We start from the raw sequence: 15,822 nt of genomic DNA, 5'->3' as shown, positions 1-15,822 counted from the left end.
ACACTTGTAAGTTCAATTAAGTCAGCTTATTGTATCAATGTGTATGTGTGCGCGTGCGTGGATGCATGTGTGCGTGCGTGGATGCATGCGTGTGTGGATGCGTGCGTGCATGGATGCATGCGTGCGTAAGCAAGTGTGAATTATGATGATTATATTTACATGTAGGCAGTTCACTCACTCTGCATTTATCCAAAGTGCAAGCGCGCATTGATGTGCAACAGAAAAAAAAATTGATCTACAGCACAGGACAGTGTAGTCATTAAATAATTGATCTACTACACAGGACAGTGTAGTCATTAGCCGACCCTGATAGCTAAAAGGCCAGATATGATTAGAGGAGGTTTCACCGCTGCCGCCATTGGCTGCTTCTTAATCAGGAGTTAATGAAAGGAGACTTGTGGTTGTGGCTCATGCACCACTTAGACTACATGCATCTCCTCTTTTTACAAAAAAGGGGGAAAAAAGAGAATGAAAAAAAAGGCGCAAAACTAATGAGCTCTTAATAGCCCTGCTGGCTGGGGGATTCCCTGGTCTGTCACGGCACGGAGCGATCTGCTTATTCCGTTGGATGGTGGAGGCCTGATCCATAATCTATAACTACAGACTAAATTATCGGTTAGAAGACACAGCTGCTGCTCATCATTTGCTCTTTAATTCGCTCTGAGGCTGTTTGCCTGCATGCAGTGCGACAGTAAGAGATGCAGGGAGCTTCCGCTGAGTCCACGGGTCACACTGTTAACACTGTCCCAGGTGGTAACTCCTTCAAAACATAATTTGTTTCTGGCCGTGGGCGCGTGCCTCGAGGATGCTGAGGGAGCCGCTGGTGCCTCCTGTAAGAGTCCTTTCAGTCTCTATTGCCTCATTATATAAATGTAGCCTCGAATCAACAAGCTGCGTACAGTACGTACGTTACGGATCAGCTAAAGAGCCATGGTCCGATAGGCAAGTAGTAACGCAGTCATCTATAGCCTACAGTCGTCGTCCCCCCAATCTGGAAGCGCGTCCACGCACACCAGCCAGGAGCTATAGGCTCGACTGACTGAGGGGACTTCCACCCCAGGCAGGGTATGTGCTGTCGAGTACGCTCAGCGCCATAGTAACACATCCAGCCGTGTTTCTGTATTTTCTCTTAATAACGTAAGCCCTATACTGTATACTTTTTTAGTTTGACCAATTTTCACTTTATTTTAGTTTTAGTTTTTACCTTAACCCTACTTCTAGTCCTATAACCTAAGCTCTAGCGCAGTGCTTCTCAACATGGGGTTCCCTCCGGGTTCCTAGAGGGCTGTATAACTCTGAGAGTTGTGGGAGTCCTTGAAATAAAAGAAAGTTTGAGAACCACTGCTCTAGTGACACGACTTGACCTTCAAAACCTTGCCGCAATGCGACGCTTTGCAAACATGGTTCTCGTTGGCAAACGCTACGGTCATACTAGGGAGTATAAAGCCGGCTTTACCAGGCAGGGAGGCAGCCGGCGGCTATAGCGTCTGTTTGAGGTTTGAGGCACAGCCACAGAGGAGAGACAGGGATTAAGAGGAAACTGTGTGGGTGGGAACTAACAGAAAGAGAATGAAGCAATACAAAAATACGACTATGAAAATACTGGATCAAAGTATCTTGGTTTTATGTCATTCTCTTTGTGGCTATAGTGTCATTAGCAGTGTGGAATAATTATCTTGAATAATACTTATCCAGCTGCCAGTGACCCAACTACATGAGTGTGACCTTTGCGTAGTGTACCCTCTTCTAACCTTGCACATTCTCCACAGAATGGCTCTCTTCCTTCACTAGCTGGTGTAAATTTGAATTTTGTTGTTATTATCTTTCACGTCATGATTATGAATTGAATACCCAGTACCTGAATGGACTTTTTTAGGTGATATGCTTTTGAAGTGTTTGTTTGTACCCCGTACTCACATTTCTGCCTAATACAGTATTCAATCAATCAATCCATCAATCAAAAGTTGTACATCTATAGGGATGCAACAATTAACTGAACTAATAGGCTATATTATTAAAACAACAATTAATTTTAAAAAGCAATAGAATAGCCTAATTGCAACAAAAATACAACAAAAACAAAAACAGTTACAGCCCAGTGGAGATATGGCAATGACAATGTTGCCTTGGTCAGAGAACTACATGAACACTGTCCTGTGTGTCTCTGTGAACCATGCAATAAACTTCAAGGTTCAAGGTTCTTTATTATTTGTCTCCCGAGGAATACATTTGTCTTAGACAAAGGGCCTGCATAAGCGTAGCCCTTATGCCCATGTCGCCGCAGAGCAGCGCCAATAACGTGTAAATAATATTTATAGTGTCTCGGTCTCCCTTTGCCTCTACTGTACTGTACGTGCTGACCTCGACCGACAGCTTGTTAATGTGCAGTGAGTTATGAAGAATGTGAGTTATTCATTTACGTACTCCACTGAGGACTTGTGTTTTTGGATCGGATGAAGTGAGGTCCTTCAGCTGAATTGCAGACATCCACCCGACCCAAGTGGCTATTTCAGCGTTTGCGTTTCGGTTCAGCATCAGGGTGGCTAATGTTAGGCAAAAGACGGACACTCTCTCAATCGCCAGCCCGCACTTGCAGTTCCACTACATTAATGATGCGCAGCCTGTTTAGCTAGTTCAGGCAGACAAGAACGCAACTACCTGATCAGGTGACTAGTCACGTACAGTATTTACCTGATCAGAGCGGCTATTTAAACTTCTCTGCCTAACTGCTCATTCCTGGCTTCTGCTGTGCGGACGTGCGTGGCTGTGTGTCGCTGTCTCGCTGTCTCGCTTGCTGCTAACCTGATGCTCATGAAGTTTATCAAATCCCACCGCCTCCCCAGTATCCACCTGTAGGCTCTGTTTCTAGATCCCCCCCCCGGGGGGGTTAATTCATTCCCTGTAATTCCATTTGGCTTATAACTTAATTAAAATGTTGATATTACAGGGAATGAATATAGAGTTGTTTGACTGAACTGGGAATAACAAAACAACAAACTAATAATACAAAGATGATACATGACTTATACATGCATATGCAGCCATCGTGCGTATCACACGATGGCTTGTAAGAATGGAAAGTAGAATGTCGGAGTCGTTGAAATAAAATAATGAAAGCTAAATTAAATAAAAAGATAACTGTGAAGCCTGATCTTTATGTACTCAGACAAATAGCCAATCTGCAGTACAAGCTCACAACGGGTCACGGATTTGACGCGTTGTGAGCCTGTGGAAGCAGGGCTATTTTTGCTGCTCTACGATGGAACATGAATACCACATAATGGTGGCAGTGGGCTGTAGAAAGAGCCATTGTGATGTGAATGGTGTTGAGTGAGAGGACTGAGAGGACAACCAGTGGAGAAAGCATGCCGCATCTATTGTGTTATTGCATGCGATTACATGTGGAGTGACAGTGGAGTGCTACATTTGTGACCCTACAACTCAAATGGGCCAGAGCACAAAGAGACCAATATTGGTATCAATGGGGGTTGAATTGGTAAATGTATTGTATCTGCTAAGAGCTGTTTTACCCCTCCCCCTCTGCGCACATGCACACTGCACACGCGTCGCACGCACACACGCACACACACACACACACACACACACACACACACACACACACACACACACACACACACACACAGGTGAAGCACATCATTTGGCAACTGCGCACCAGCATTTACCAGATAACTGCAGCCATTGTTGCCACATACACACACGTACACAAAACAGAAGAATGCGACCATTGTCTGGTGGGACGTTGGTTGTTAGACTTCTATTTTCAACGCCCGCCTCCCTCGCTTTTCTTCCCATCTCCCCTCGCAGTTGAGGGAGGGAAAAAAATAACAAATAACTATGTATTATTCAAGAGTAGCATAAATGCATAAATCACTATAAAGTGTCAAACATGGTCCTTTGTCGCGTATTAAGCAAGAGTGTGTGTGTGTGTGTGTGTGTGTGCGACTGCACATGCATGTGTTTGTGTGTGTGTGTGTGTGTGTGTGTGTGTGTGTGCGACTGCACATGCATGTGTGTGTGTGTGTGTTATATAATTTGCGTTATCGCAGCTTCAGCCGAGCAGCAAGCCTTGCGGGTCTTGGAGAGGTAAGCAGTTGAGATGAGAGGGAGAGGGCGAGAGAGGGAGAGAGAGAGAGAGAGAGAGAGAGAGAGAGAGAGAGAGAGAGAGAGAGAGATAGGATAAGAAAGAGTTGTGAAAATAGAACGAGGATTTGTCTAACAAGTATCTGTAGATGGATGACAACTGGATGAGAGCAGAAATGGAGTAAGAATACAGATAGCGGATTCTAGCAAAGCACATTAGCAGTCTTTCCATTTATATGCGTGTGTGTGTGTGTGTGTGTGTGTGTGTGTGTGTGTGCAGATATGTACTGTGCGTGCGTGCGTGGCGTGCGTGTGCATTTGAATTACTATACTTGTCCGGTCCTCTCAAGTTATATGGTACAAAAATATTGGGGAGTTAGGCTTATAAAAGTAAGAAAACGATTAGGGTAAGAGTAGTGGATGAAAGGTTAGGTCGCTGGGGGTTGAGTTTTTCTTTTCAATACCGTCCTAAAACATTTTGTTCCTCACAAGTATAGTAATACAAACGTGCGCGCTGCGCACGTGTGCGTGCGTGCGTGCATGCGTCAACATGCACAGCACTGTAGCTACAGATTGCCAGGCCGCCCTTACGGTGGTCATGAATACCAAGTGAGAGTTAGAGCCCCAGGGGAAATGAAAGACTAACTGCAGGAGTTCTTCACATTGACCCCTCGCCTCTGCATACGGCACGCGCACACACACACACACACACACACACACACACACACACACACACACACACACACACACACACACACACACACACACACACACACTGTGCTGCGTGTGCATGTGTGTTACTGGATATATGCAGCGGCTCTCGTCTTTCCCATCTTTGTGCATGGGGACTAGAAAACGGTATTCTCACAAGCGGAGAGAGATAAGCATTAAGTCAACCGTCTTCCGGTATGAAGCCTATTTGGAGCAGTGGTGCGGTGCCCGACCTGTCCGGCCGTGAGGATGTTGCAAATAATTGGCAAAAGACTTGAGTTTTCATTGAGATATCAATACATACTGTGGGATGTTAGTGCCATTGATCCTTGTCTGTCTGTCTGTCTGTCTGTCTGTCTGTCTGTGTGCAAATGTAAATGTGGAAATCTGAAATGTCCCTTCAAGGCACATGTTGACTTTTGGTCCTTTTTGGGAAGTAAGATAGTTTTGAAGAGAGAAAGAGTGACATAATTCATTCTGTGTCCCTATAGTGAGTCTGGCAGCTATCAGAGAGAGAGAGAGAGAGAGAGAGAGAGGAGATGTGACACCTCTGCCGTCACAAAGAGCAGGTGTCTCTCGCCCCCCACACTGCTCTGGCAGAATCAAAAGTCATTTACACCTGTGTGTCACATGTCTCCACCACCAGTGCACCCTGCCGACGCCAGACAGTTACTAAGCATTTACTCAAGTACTTTTTTTAGTAACTTTTCATACTTCTATTCCACTACATTTATTTGGCAGCTTTAATTACTAATTACTTTATAGAGTTAAATCCTTAGTACAAAACCTAAGTTCTATTTTATACTTTTCACAAAAGTTTGAAACGTTTGTACTTGTATTCTGATTCCAATAATTTTGTACTTTATGTCTGTTTAATGTGTAAACAGAGCAATGTCACATTGCAACTTGGGACAAAAATTGTCATTTGCAGTTAGAAATTATTGTTAAAAATACACTTTTTATGTAGTCACGTAAAACTTTGGGAGACAAATAATAGCAATTTTTCCAATGTGTTTAAAGGCAGTTACTTTGTTCATATGTAAAGTATGCTGGAAGTCAACTCGGTACAGAGTTGTGTACAGGAATACACAACATGAATAGTAGTCCTTGGTTGTATTCCACTGGACATCCTTCTGTTGTCACAACAGCTGCTTTAACTCTCCCAGAGTTAAATCAACACAGAGGATTTTACTGTGTGGCCCCAAAGCCTCAGCGATGCCTTAACGACAACCTTAACTAGTGGCGGGACGAGACAGAAAGTACGGCCGGAGTAAAAGTGTCGGTGGTGAGTTGCAGTGCGGGCTTGGAGCCCAGGGCAACGGCGTTTCTACCACAACACTATTTCAGAAGCACATCGAGAGGAATGCGATTTTGAAAGCTTCATTGTGATTCATCGTGGGTATCGTGCTGAGGAACATCACACACATGGTGCAATAAAGAGTTTCATTATTTTATCCGTAGCTGAGAGATTTTAATCTTTGAGGGCTTTTGTCTTTTATGTTTTGTCTGTTTTTTTGTATGTGAGAGCTTTTCAGTATTAGCGCTGTGATGTGTGTGTACCGTATTTTGACTTTAATGTGAAAGCCTCTACCGCAGGCTGTATCTAATCATGATGATGTTGATGATGTCTGCTGTATCCATAGTGTTGCATCTTTAGTTGTGCTTTCTAAACGCACACACACACACACACACACACACACACACACACACACACACACACACACACACACACACACACCTAGCCTTGTTAATGTTCAACTGATTACACCGGTTGGACTCATTGAGGGCTGTGTGATTTTGTACCACTGTAGGCAGAGAGAGAGAGAGAGAGAGAGAGAGAGAGAGAGAGAGAGAGAGAGAGATAGAGATAGATTCAGAGAGGGAGAGAATTGTCTTTTTAAAATTTAGTTTTTGTCGTTTTTTGTTAATGATAATAGAATGTTTTGCATTTTGTATTAATACTGATCATCACTTAAATACATAATTATTCATCTAATAATGGCTTGCATAAATGGTTATTTGAGTAATAACAATAATAATACATGAATTAATAAATATTGAGGGGGGATTTGCAAAGGTTATTTGGAATACTACTCCTATGATGGTGTAAACAAAAATATGTTTAATGTCATAGTGGCCAATTAAAAATGCTAATTTGTAATTATAAGTATAAGCTGCATGTGTCGATATGGGACTTGAGGGAGTGAGAACACTGTGTGTGAGTGTGAGTGTGTGTGTGTGTGTGTGTGTGTGTGTGTGTGTGTGTGTGTGTGTGCGTGCGTACAGTATGTGCGCGTGCCAAGTGTCCACGTGAGACGATGAGGATGTGTTTTGACAGGCAGACAAATGGACGGATGGACTGACTGAGGTGGAGTGGGTTTACAAGCTGCTGCTTTTCTCCTTGACTGGAAGGAGAGACGCAAAGCCTGTTGGAGCCCAAGAGATAAGACTCTACGAGCTCTACCAGCCACACAGAGAGAGAGAGAGGCAGTGGGCTGCATTTATTGTCTTCACTCTCTGTGAGCGCACTCGCGTGCACACACAGCCAATCGATGGGCAGCATTGACCCTCTGACCCGTCTTTTTGCACCACCAGTTGCATTCTTCACGTTCCACAACGGTGGGCTCTCGAAATGAGTTCTGTAGCCACTGTTCCCTGCATGTGTATTTACCGCTCCAACCGTCCCAAGCTCAACATTAGGAGAGCTAACAAACACGCATTCCTACACTCCCTCAGCCCAGTGTAGCAGGCCCCTATGCACGATCTGTACGAATGCACGCACGCACACTATTACCATACTTGTGAAGACATCGTCATTTTGGGAATGGAATTTTCTGAATGCCAATTTTTAACACCAGCTCTAAAGCTGAAAATAGCCAATAGCCAATAGCCAAACTCACAATGCGTGGCAGTGTTATTTTCTGTGCAACACCGGCACAAAACCAAGTATAAATCAGGCATAACCACTAAACCTAACCTCTAAATGCTTAATCCTAACCTCAACCTGAATATTTTCCAAATTAACTCCAAAAATTTCATTTTCATGCTTCCCTTTGCTGTCTTGCCTTTTTCTTTTTACAGCTGACCAACCCCCACCCGGTCTCCGGCAGGGCCAATTTACACACAATCCGTTCTTTTAATTCAGATAATATCCTCAGCCCATTATCTTCTTACCGCTTGGCTGCTTGACCTGCCAGAAATGTGACCCCTGGCCGATCCCAAATCGCTCGATCTCCGACAGGAGAGAGATAACGAAGAGGCTTGAGCTGTTTGCTCCCTTCCGACCGTAACGAGAAGGGTTGAGTGAATGCTTGAGGAGAGAAGAGCGCCAGGGGCTGTTTGAGCGCCCAGGTGTCAAGGAGGTGAAGTCTTTCTTTGGGGGGCCTTGGGGGCAAAGGGATTTAGGAATCCCTCACCTCGGTACTTAAACTCTGTAACCACGGGGTCAGCATCATTAGCATGCAGCCACACCAGCGCAGGAACACTGGAAAAGGTTTTATTTAGTTTCTCATAGAATTCCAGCTAATTCTGTGTGTGGTGTGTGTTGCAGGAAAGCTATTCCTTATTTAAACATATAGTCATCCTATGCGGTTGTGGGCGTACGATCTGGTCATCCCAGCTTAGTAAGATGTTCAAAGTAAAAATATTTAGGACGACCGTTGAGCCGATTCTACTCTATGGCTCCGAGACAAGGACACTTTCAAAGAAATTAGAGAAACGGTTGGATGGCACTTACACCGCCTTCTAATGAGAGCGCAAAATCTGTCTTGGAAGAGCCACCCATCGACTAATACTAACCTTCCCCGTGTTCTTCACTAGTCCGATCCAGAAGAACACAGTTTGCCTGCCACTGCTACAGAGCTGACAATGGGGTTATATCTTCCCTTCTTCTCTGGAGTCCTGCCTCAAAGCAGACCAGAGGTAGAAAACTGTCGTTCCCTGATGTCATCGCTAGGGACACATGCATCAGTAAGCAGGAACTGGGGATGGCAATGAAGGACCGGAAAGTCTGGCGTGGCATTGTGAAATGCACAATGCTCACAACCCAGAGACATGTTGTAGCTTGTAGATCCACTCTTTACAGTGCGACAGCCACACGTGACTAACTCTGTGTCAGGCGATATGGGGTTTGATGTCCCATTCTGCTAGTGTAGCAAATACTGATAAAACTGCTTTTTTTTCTGCTCTTGCTGCTATAGTGAATGGTTCGCTGGTAATGCAAGCAGACGTAGCATGGCTACAACGGAACGATGCTGCGTACGCAAAATCATTTGCTGACAGACATTATGGTCTGCAAGGAGAAGGCTGGGCCGAGAAGACACAAAGGATACAAAAAGGCAGATACCGTTTCCGATGTGCTATGCCTGATACTGTATATAGTACTTTGCGTGTCTGTGTCGGTTATATCTGGTGCACGACACGCGCGGCCAAGGATAACTCAGGCTTTACGGGAGAAAAGTGCCATGATATGGAGTTCCCAGATAAGCCGACAGTACAGTATATGTCTTTTGGGGATAAATCATGAAAACAGATGGAGGGTAATATTATATGCAGGAACATCGGTATGGCACCACTTAAAAGGGCAAATGAAAGCTTGGGCTTATTCATACACTCGGTTTAGAATCAATTTGCCAGACAAACAGTACATTCAGGCTAAGTAATATCAGCTAATGCTGATATTCTATACATTCTGGCTTCAGGATCTACTGCTATAAACGTATGTAGTGTGCTTAACCATGTAAGCCCGTACAGCAGAAACAAGGAAGGATGACATAGTCAAAATGTGTCAGGTGAAATAGACGCTGTCTCCGTTGTCCCCCCTTTTGTTTTTGTTTTCCCCCCATATTATTATTATTATTTTAGTAACGTGTATGTTTCTGTGTGGCAACCTTGCGACCGTTGTTTGCGTCGTTTGCGTTTGTTTCCGACGTTCTGTGCGTGGTTCAATGACTGTTTTGTTGTGGCTTTCCTGTCCATGCAGTTAGCTCATAACTAATGCTGTCAAAGTTAACGCGTTATTAATGCATTAACGCAAAACCTTATTAACGGCACTAATTTTTTTATCGCATTAACGCAACAAAAAAAAGCACAGCGATTGGCAGGCGGGATGTTGAGGAATACTGGTTCCTGCAATGCACTCCCTTCCCAGACCCCTTGTTAGGATGTTTAAAGTGGAGTAACAGCCTTCCATTTACATTTCACAAAGGTTTTGCTCGTGTACGTTCCAGTCCAAAAAAGCTTGAGAAACCTGTGCAATTGAATTCATCCATCCAGACCCAAAGCAAAACCCCCGCTGTTAATGTAGCATCGCATTGTAAACAGCTGTGCCTCGTTATAGCCACACACGTTTCTAACTTGCGATCACAGTCTCGATACTTTTCAATTGTGTGGTACTTTTTTATGGATTTAATTGTAACAGAAAGTTCTATTCCAGACTGTCCACAGTCACAACTCCCAGTCACGGAGCAGGGACTGACAGACAGTACACACAGAGAGACGAGTGGTCTTGCTGCTACCACACCAGCTAACTAGAAGCCAGCCCAGAGGTGTTGCCAGTATAACTCTATGGCAGAAACAAGCCACCTAGGTCTATACAAAATAAGACAAAAAGAAGCAACACTGGTCGTTTCTGGCCAGTGTTGCCAAATAAGCGATTAGTAAGTAATTTAATTTAATTTATAAGCGATTTTGGGATTATCTTTGTAGATTGAAAAAATATTGGGGGTCCTTTGCTCTTGGCATGAAAATGTTTGAGAACCACTGCTCTAAAACAATATTAGACAAAGTTTGAGCCACAAACACATTGCTCTCTCTCTTCTCCTTTTGTATAAATTAAATAGGCCTATTCATGATTCTGCTTATAGAGAAGTAGCCTATGTTAGTTTGTTTTATGGAAACAGTTGTTTGTGTTGAATGTGCTAATTGCACAGAATTATTAAAAAGAGAGAAAATGGGCAAGCCATAAAATAATGCACATTGCACTTGTCTTTTCATACGTGGAAAAAAGGTAAATAAAAAAAGTAACATTCAATGTTGTCAAACCTGATCGGAGCATCTCTACAATACAGCGTTTTCTTTCAGTTCATCATTGAATTTAGAGCAAAAAAGGTTTTGCGATTAATTGCGATTAATCGCGCGATTAACTACACAAATCATGCGATTAATCGCGATTAAAAAATTGAATCGCCTGACAGCACTACTCATAACATTAGCAGCTGTTGTCGCTTGGAGCTGCGGTCGTACAGTGGCTGGCTTAGGCAGCATGAGGATGATGATGACCGATGAAGACTCCCATTGGCTGGTATGGGGTCAGACTCCCATTGGCTTAAGTGGCATTTCAGGGTATGGGGTCAGACTCCCATTGGCTTAGGCAGCATGAGGATGATGATGACTGATGAAGACTAGGTCGCTTACATTTCATGAGCTTTCATTAGTCAGGTTTCACCCGACAAAAAGCAGATGTACAAGCTCACAAGATGTTGAATCATGACGCATTGTGAGCTTGTGGATCATCTATTTTTGCTTTGTGTGCATGCAACTATCGTACGATACGACAAAGTATAAAATGGAAAATATGTTTCTAGTAAAATGCTGTACAGTATCATGTATAAAACTAAAATTTCACTTTGAAAATAAATTATGTGTCGGAAGGATCTGCACTCCCAACTGTCAGAGCAGATAGATTTGAATTGGACTTGCTTCCGCAAAGCAGTCGCCAATTCACTTACATTGATGACCCGCTCTCCTACACACGCACACGCATACACACACCCCCAGTCCACCATAAAATCGAACGTGGCTTTGCACAAAAGCTCCAATTCGAACACGCCAATCTTACAGGTAAAAGCTCTGCTCATGCTGTCTCTTCTTGTCATTCCATCTGTCCGTCTTTCTCCATCAGCGCCGACAACTCTATAATCTCAGGAGGAGCGACCTCTCTAGATCCTATGTACTGGCTGCATTTATTGCGACACAAACCCTTGTGCTTTTGGTATACGCAGCATAGCAAAGGGAGCAGCTTATTGCCTTCATTGACTTTGAGCTTTTCACCCCTTTATAAGAACACCTTTTTCTGGGCTTCTCTGGCCAGCAAGCCGACCTGCTATTATACGTCGATTCAAAGAAGTGGCCTTGCGTCACGTCGGAGGCTTTTAAACAAGACTCTTTCAATAAGGAAAGGTAAATAAACCTGCGGAATGGGTCGAGATAAGCAGATTCTTTTTAGTGGCTGGGGTGCACGCCGTTCAGCCTCACCAGAGCATTGACAAAAATATAGTGCGAGATGAATAATAAAGGTGAGAAACGCAGGGTCTGTCTCCAACACACAAAACGGACACTTGTCTCTGAAAGTCATGGAAACAGAGTGTTCCGTCCTCCAGCGATGAAATAAATTGGGATCCAACAAGTCAAGAGTGGTTTGAGGTCGCCTGCACGCGGGAAAGTCACAGTAAACAGTGTATTTACTACTTATTAGCTGTGTATTTTTGCATGTAGGTTTTAGTCTCCTGCCCTAAAAGAATACTGACAGATAAGTACAAGATAAGGAGCATTTTTCACTTTCTCCATATTCTGTGTACGTCATGACATCGGATAACGCAGAAAATTTAGGATAAGCGACTGAGGGGGTGGCGGGAGGAGTTCAATTAACACTCAGGATTCCGTAGTGTAGGGGGGACGTGCTGAGAGGCAGGACATGTCAGGATTCTTCTTCCTTCCTATTGGCAGCAGAGGAGGTGAGTAATTATAGTGCTTCTGACGGCACATTTCTCCACAGGCCATCATTATAGCTCTAACACAGTCTCTCTCTCTCTCTCTCTCTCTCTCTCGTTCCCAGTTTCTCTCCAGATCACTTTTTTCCTGGGTTTCTGTTTTAATCCTTTGTCTCTCTCTCCGTTTCGTGCGTGGTTTCTCGTTTCATTCCCCCTGTTTCCATTCCTGCGATAGAGGTCGCTCACCTGGTTTCTCCCCCTCCTCCCTCTCATTGTATTCACTTCTCGGCGGAGCGACGTATACCCAAACCTCTAGTGTTCCCTTACATTTAGACTAGCCGCGTAAAGTCGGCTACAAATTCATCGTTTAAAACACAATCGGTGCCGGAAGATCTTCAAAATAGGAGCTCTGGAGTGTTAGAGTTGTCTGAGTGCTTTTACTCTGAAACCCACGACCCGGAAACAATCTACTAAAAATGTTTACTTTACATTGCTAGCTTACATTGCGATCGTTTTAATTTATACAATATATGATCCAAAAAGCGTTCATATTTTGCGGGAGAGACGGATGAGGAGCAGAAATGAAGCGCCAGTATATCGATCTGTTCATAACCACGGAGAGCGCCCTAGATTAGGAGAGACGAGTCATTCTTTCCGCCGCGCTAACAGCTAATTCAACGGTAAGATAACATGAGCCCAGAGCGTAGCATACGGTAGCCGAAAGGCAAACTAAAAAATAAATAAAAAAAAATTCTGAATAATCTTATCTCGCCCAGTATCATTGAGGATGCGCTAGGACGTCCTCACACGTCCTATGTACGTGTCGGTAGGTGGCGCTATGACGTGTGGCAATGTCCTATGTACGGAATAAACATCAGTGAAAATAGTCGCTGCACACATCCCTACTAACTCTCTAATCGATCCCTTCATCCATCCACCTTCCTCCTCTCTGCCCAGAGGTATCTGGTCAGCAAGCTTGTTACTAGGGCGGCCACGCAGCCGGCACTGCAATCAGACCCCCAGATTAGTGCTGTGTCCACGTCTGCCCTGCCAAATCACACATTGTTGCTGTGGCCACTGTGTTGTGACTCTGGCAGGCATCCGGCTGTCCCCTCAGTGTGCTGGATCTTGATGGGCCGTGCTAAAGAGAAGTAATGACAGCTAGCCCATCGTCTGCCACCGGGGGCCAAAGGCTATAATACACATTGGACGACTACCAAGCGGCGCAGGCGGATTTGTTGCTGCTAGGGGCTGGAGTGAGAGGGGGGGGGGGGGGGGGGCAGGTGGCGCTTAAGCAGCAGGAGCACAGCCATATTGGACAGACAATGGATTCGACATAATGGGGACTTGTTTTATTAGCACCGGATAAAGACAGGAAGACAGAGAGGACGACAAAAGGCTTGTTGTATCCATTTACGCGACAATAACGGGGACTTACTGTCGCTCGGAGACTCGGCGCTTTGTGTTCGGCTGGCAGACGAGTCATGTTAGCCTCTCTGTCCCACACATCACAACAATTGAGTCCTGTTTGTATTATGCTCAACTCGAGCCTGCCACCATTGCATGCATTCACCAAGGCGTAAATGGGGTGTAAGCGATATTCTTTTGGGTCAAATATCTGTTCAATAGCTCTATATTCCGATTGTTCAGTAGCCTGTATCTCCAGCTCTTTAATAAACTGATAAAGTTGGTATTCCGACCTGAAAATGTATATTGTGTTCACGAAAAAGCGGGAGAAACGGTAAGATCCTCGTTACTGAACAAAGACTCTATAGCAATGGTTACTTTTGGAATATGGAGTTTTAACTTTTCACAACAGACGTATTATCACTTACTGTACGCTCCCTTTAAGCAGTCTAGTTACCTGAATGCCATCTGTGGTACGTTAAACTAACAGTCGTTAGTATCATTAGTGCCTGAAATAGCTTTGGTGGTCTCTTTCAGAGATGGACTGATCTTCTTGTCTGGCATTAAGAAACCACTCAAAGCCCACAAACCACACACATTTTCTCTTTTTAGGGTTCCACACAACTTACAGAGTTACTGTAAAAGAGGGGCTTTCAGTTACAGTAATAATAGAACGCGGCAGTCACATGGGCGATGCAAAGTCTATTCTGAAACCATTAGAATGAGTTGAGGTAAAACAAAGAAAAACACCAAATCTCATCCCCAAAACCGCTCTCAAAGGGCACCTACGGACGGTTGCAATTCGAAACTGGCTTCCGTAAAAACGGAATCGGCAGGGTAAGGACTAAGGACTTGCATTAAAGATGACTTATTGAAAATTGTGCATTTTCTTTTTCTGGATATGTGTTTGAAAGAAACTGCTGTTGGATTCACCTCTTCAAGAGTGACCGGCTTTAACCCATTTTGGGTTAAAATCATCTACAATCTCATAGCGTGCCACCGAGTGGCGCGCTACAAGCTTGTAGGTCTGCTATTTTTGAAAAATCGTTAATATGTGGCGCAAATCATTGAATATATATTTCAGAGCGAACATTTTTAACTAACATCTTTGCTTCTGGGGGGTCCCTGGAACTACATATTTTGAGATGGGGGTCCGTGGCCCAATAGAGATAATTCTGGGGGTCCTTGACATGAAAAACGTTGAGCACCACTGACATAGAAACATTATGTTTTTCAGAAAGCCTTTTTTTTAATCGACCTCAGTCCAAAATGGGTTAATACAGCCTGCCTGCACTGATTTGCATTTTGCACCTGCTTTCATTCCACGCAAATCTGACCATCACAAATTGCGTGAGCGGAATCCAGCAAATTGTGTAATCAACCACATATCTCCCCTTGTTAATACAGTGGCATGGAAACCCAAGGCTGAATGAGTGGTTTGTTTTCCTATTATTATACTGGTTTAGTTTAATTTAGATTTTCTGAAAAGCAATAACACACAGGTTAGAACATTGGGAGGATGCTACAGCAGTGCTCATTTTGTGACAGCAAATTTAGATTTTTGTCGACACTAATGTATTTTGGCGGGCCACGCTCGCGTCACGCATTGTGAGCTTGTAGATCTGCTATTTTCAGAGCATGAGCACAACCAAACAAAAAATAAAAAATAAACATAAAATGAGTAGTCTTTTAGTTCTACTGGACAGTCCCTCCCTAAAATGTTGTTTCTACGAAATCATCGCTTTAGTTTTCGTCAGTGAAAAAAGGTAGTCGACGAACATATTTGGCCGAAACACTGGTCTCCAGTGGTGCATGGTACTCACAGCAGGGTCCTTTGCGCAGCACCTTGATGCGTCTCTGCGTGTTGCACTGGGCCTTCTCCAGCTCACACTCG

At 44.0% G+C, this 15,822-nt stretch overlaps 1 protein-coding gene across 2 annotated transcripts in view; it reads right to left on the bottom strand.

Moving 5' to 3' along the window:
* agrn (agrin) overlaps positions 1–15,822 on the bottom strand; it is a 346,246-nt gene that overhangs the window by 136,391 nt on the left and 194,033 nt on the right. For both annotated transcript variants that reach the window (XM_083770140.1, XM_083770141.1), the window contains exon 4: positions 15,752–15,822. This exon is cut by the window's right edge and continues 145 nt beyond it. In XM_083770140.1, the coding sequence (XP_083626266.1) occupies positions 15,752–15,822 (71 nt within the window). The remainder of the gene's footprint in view (positions 1–15,751) is intronic.

Source organism: Protomyctophum parallelum (genome assembly GCF_964188405.1).
Source record: "Protomyctophum parallelum genome assembly, chromosome: 7".
Taxonomy (NCBI): Eukaryota; Metazoa; Chordata; class Actinopteri; order Myctophiformes; family Myctophidae; genus Protomyctophum; species Protomyctophum parallelum.
The sequence above is the reverse complement of the archived record's forward strand: the minus strand, read 5'-3'. Positions and strand labels throughout refer to the sequence as shown.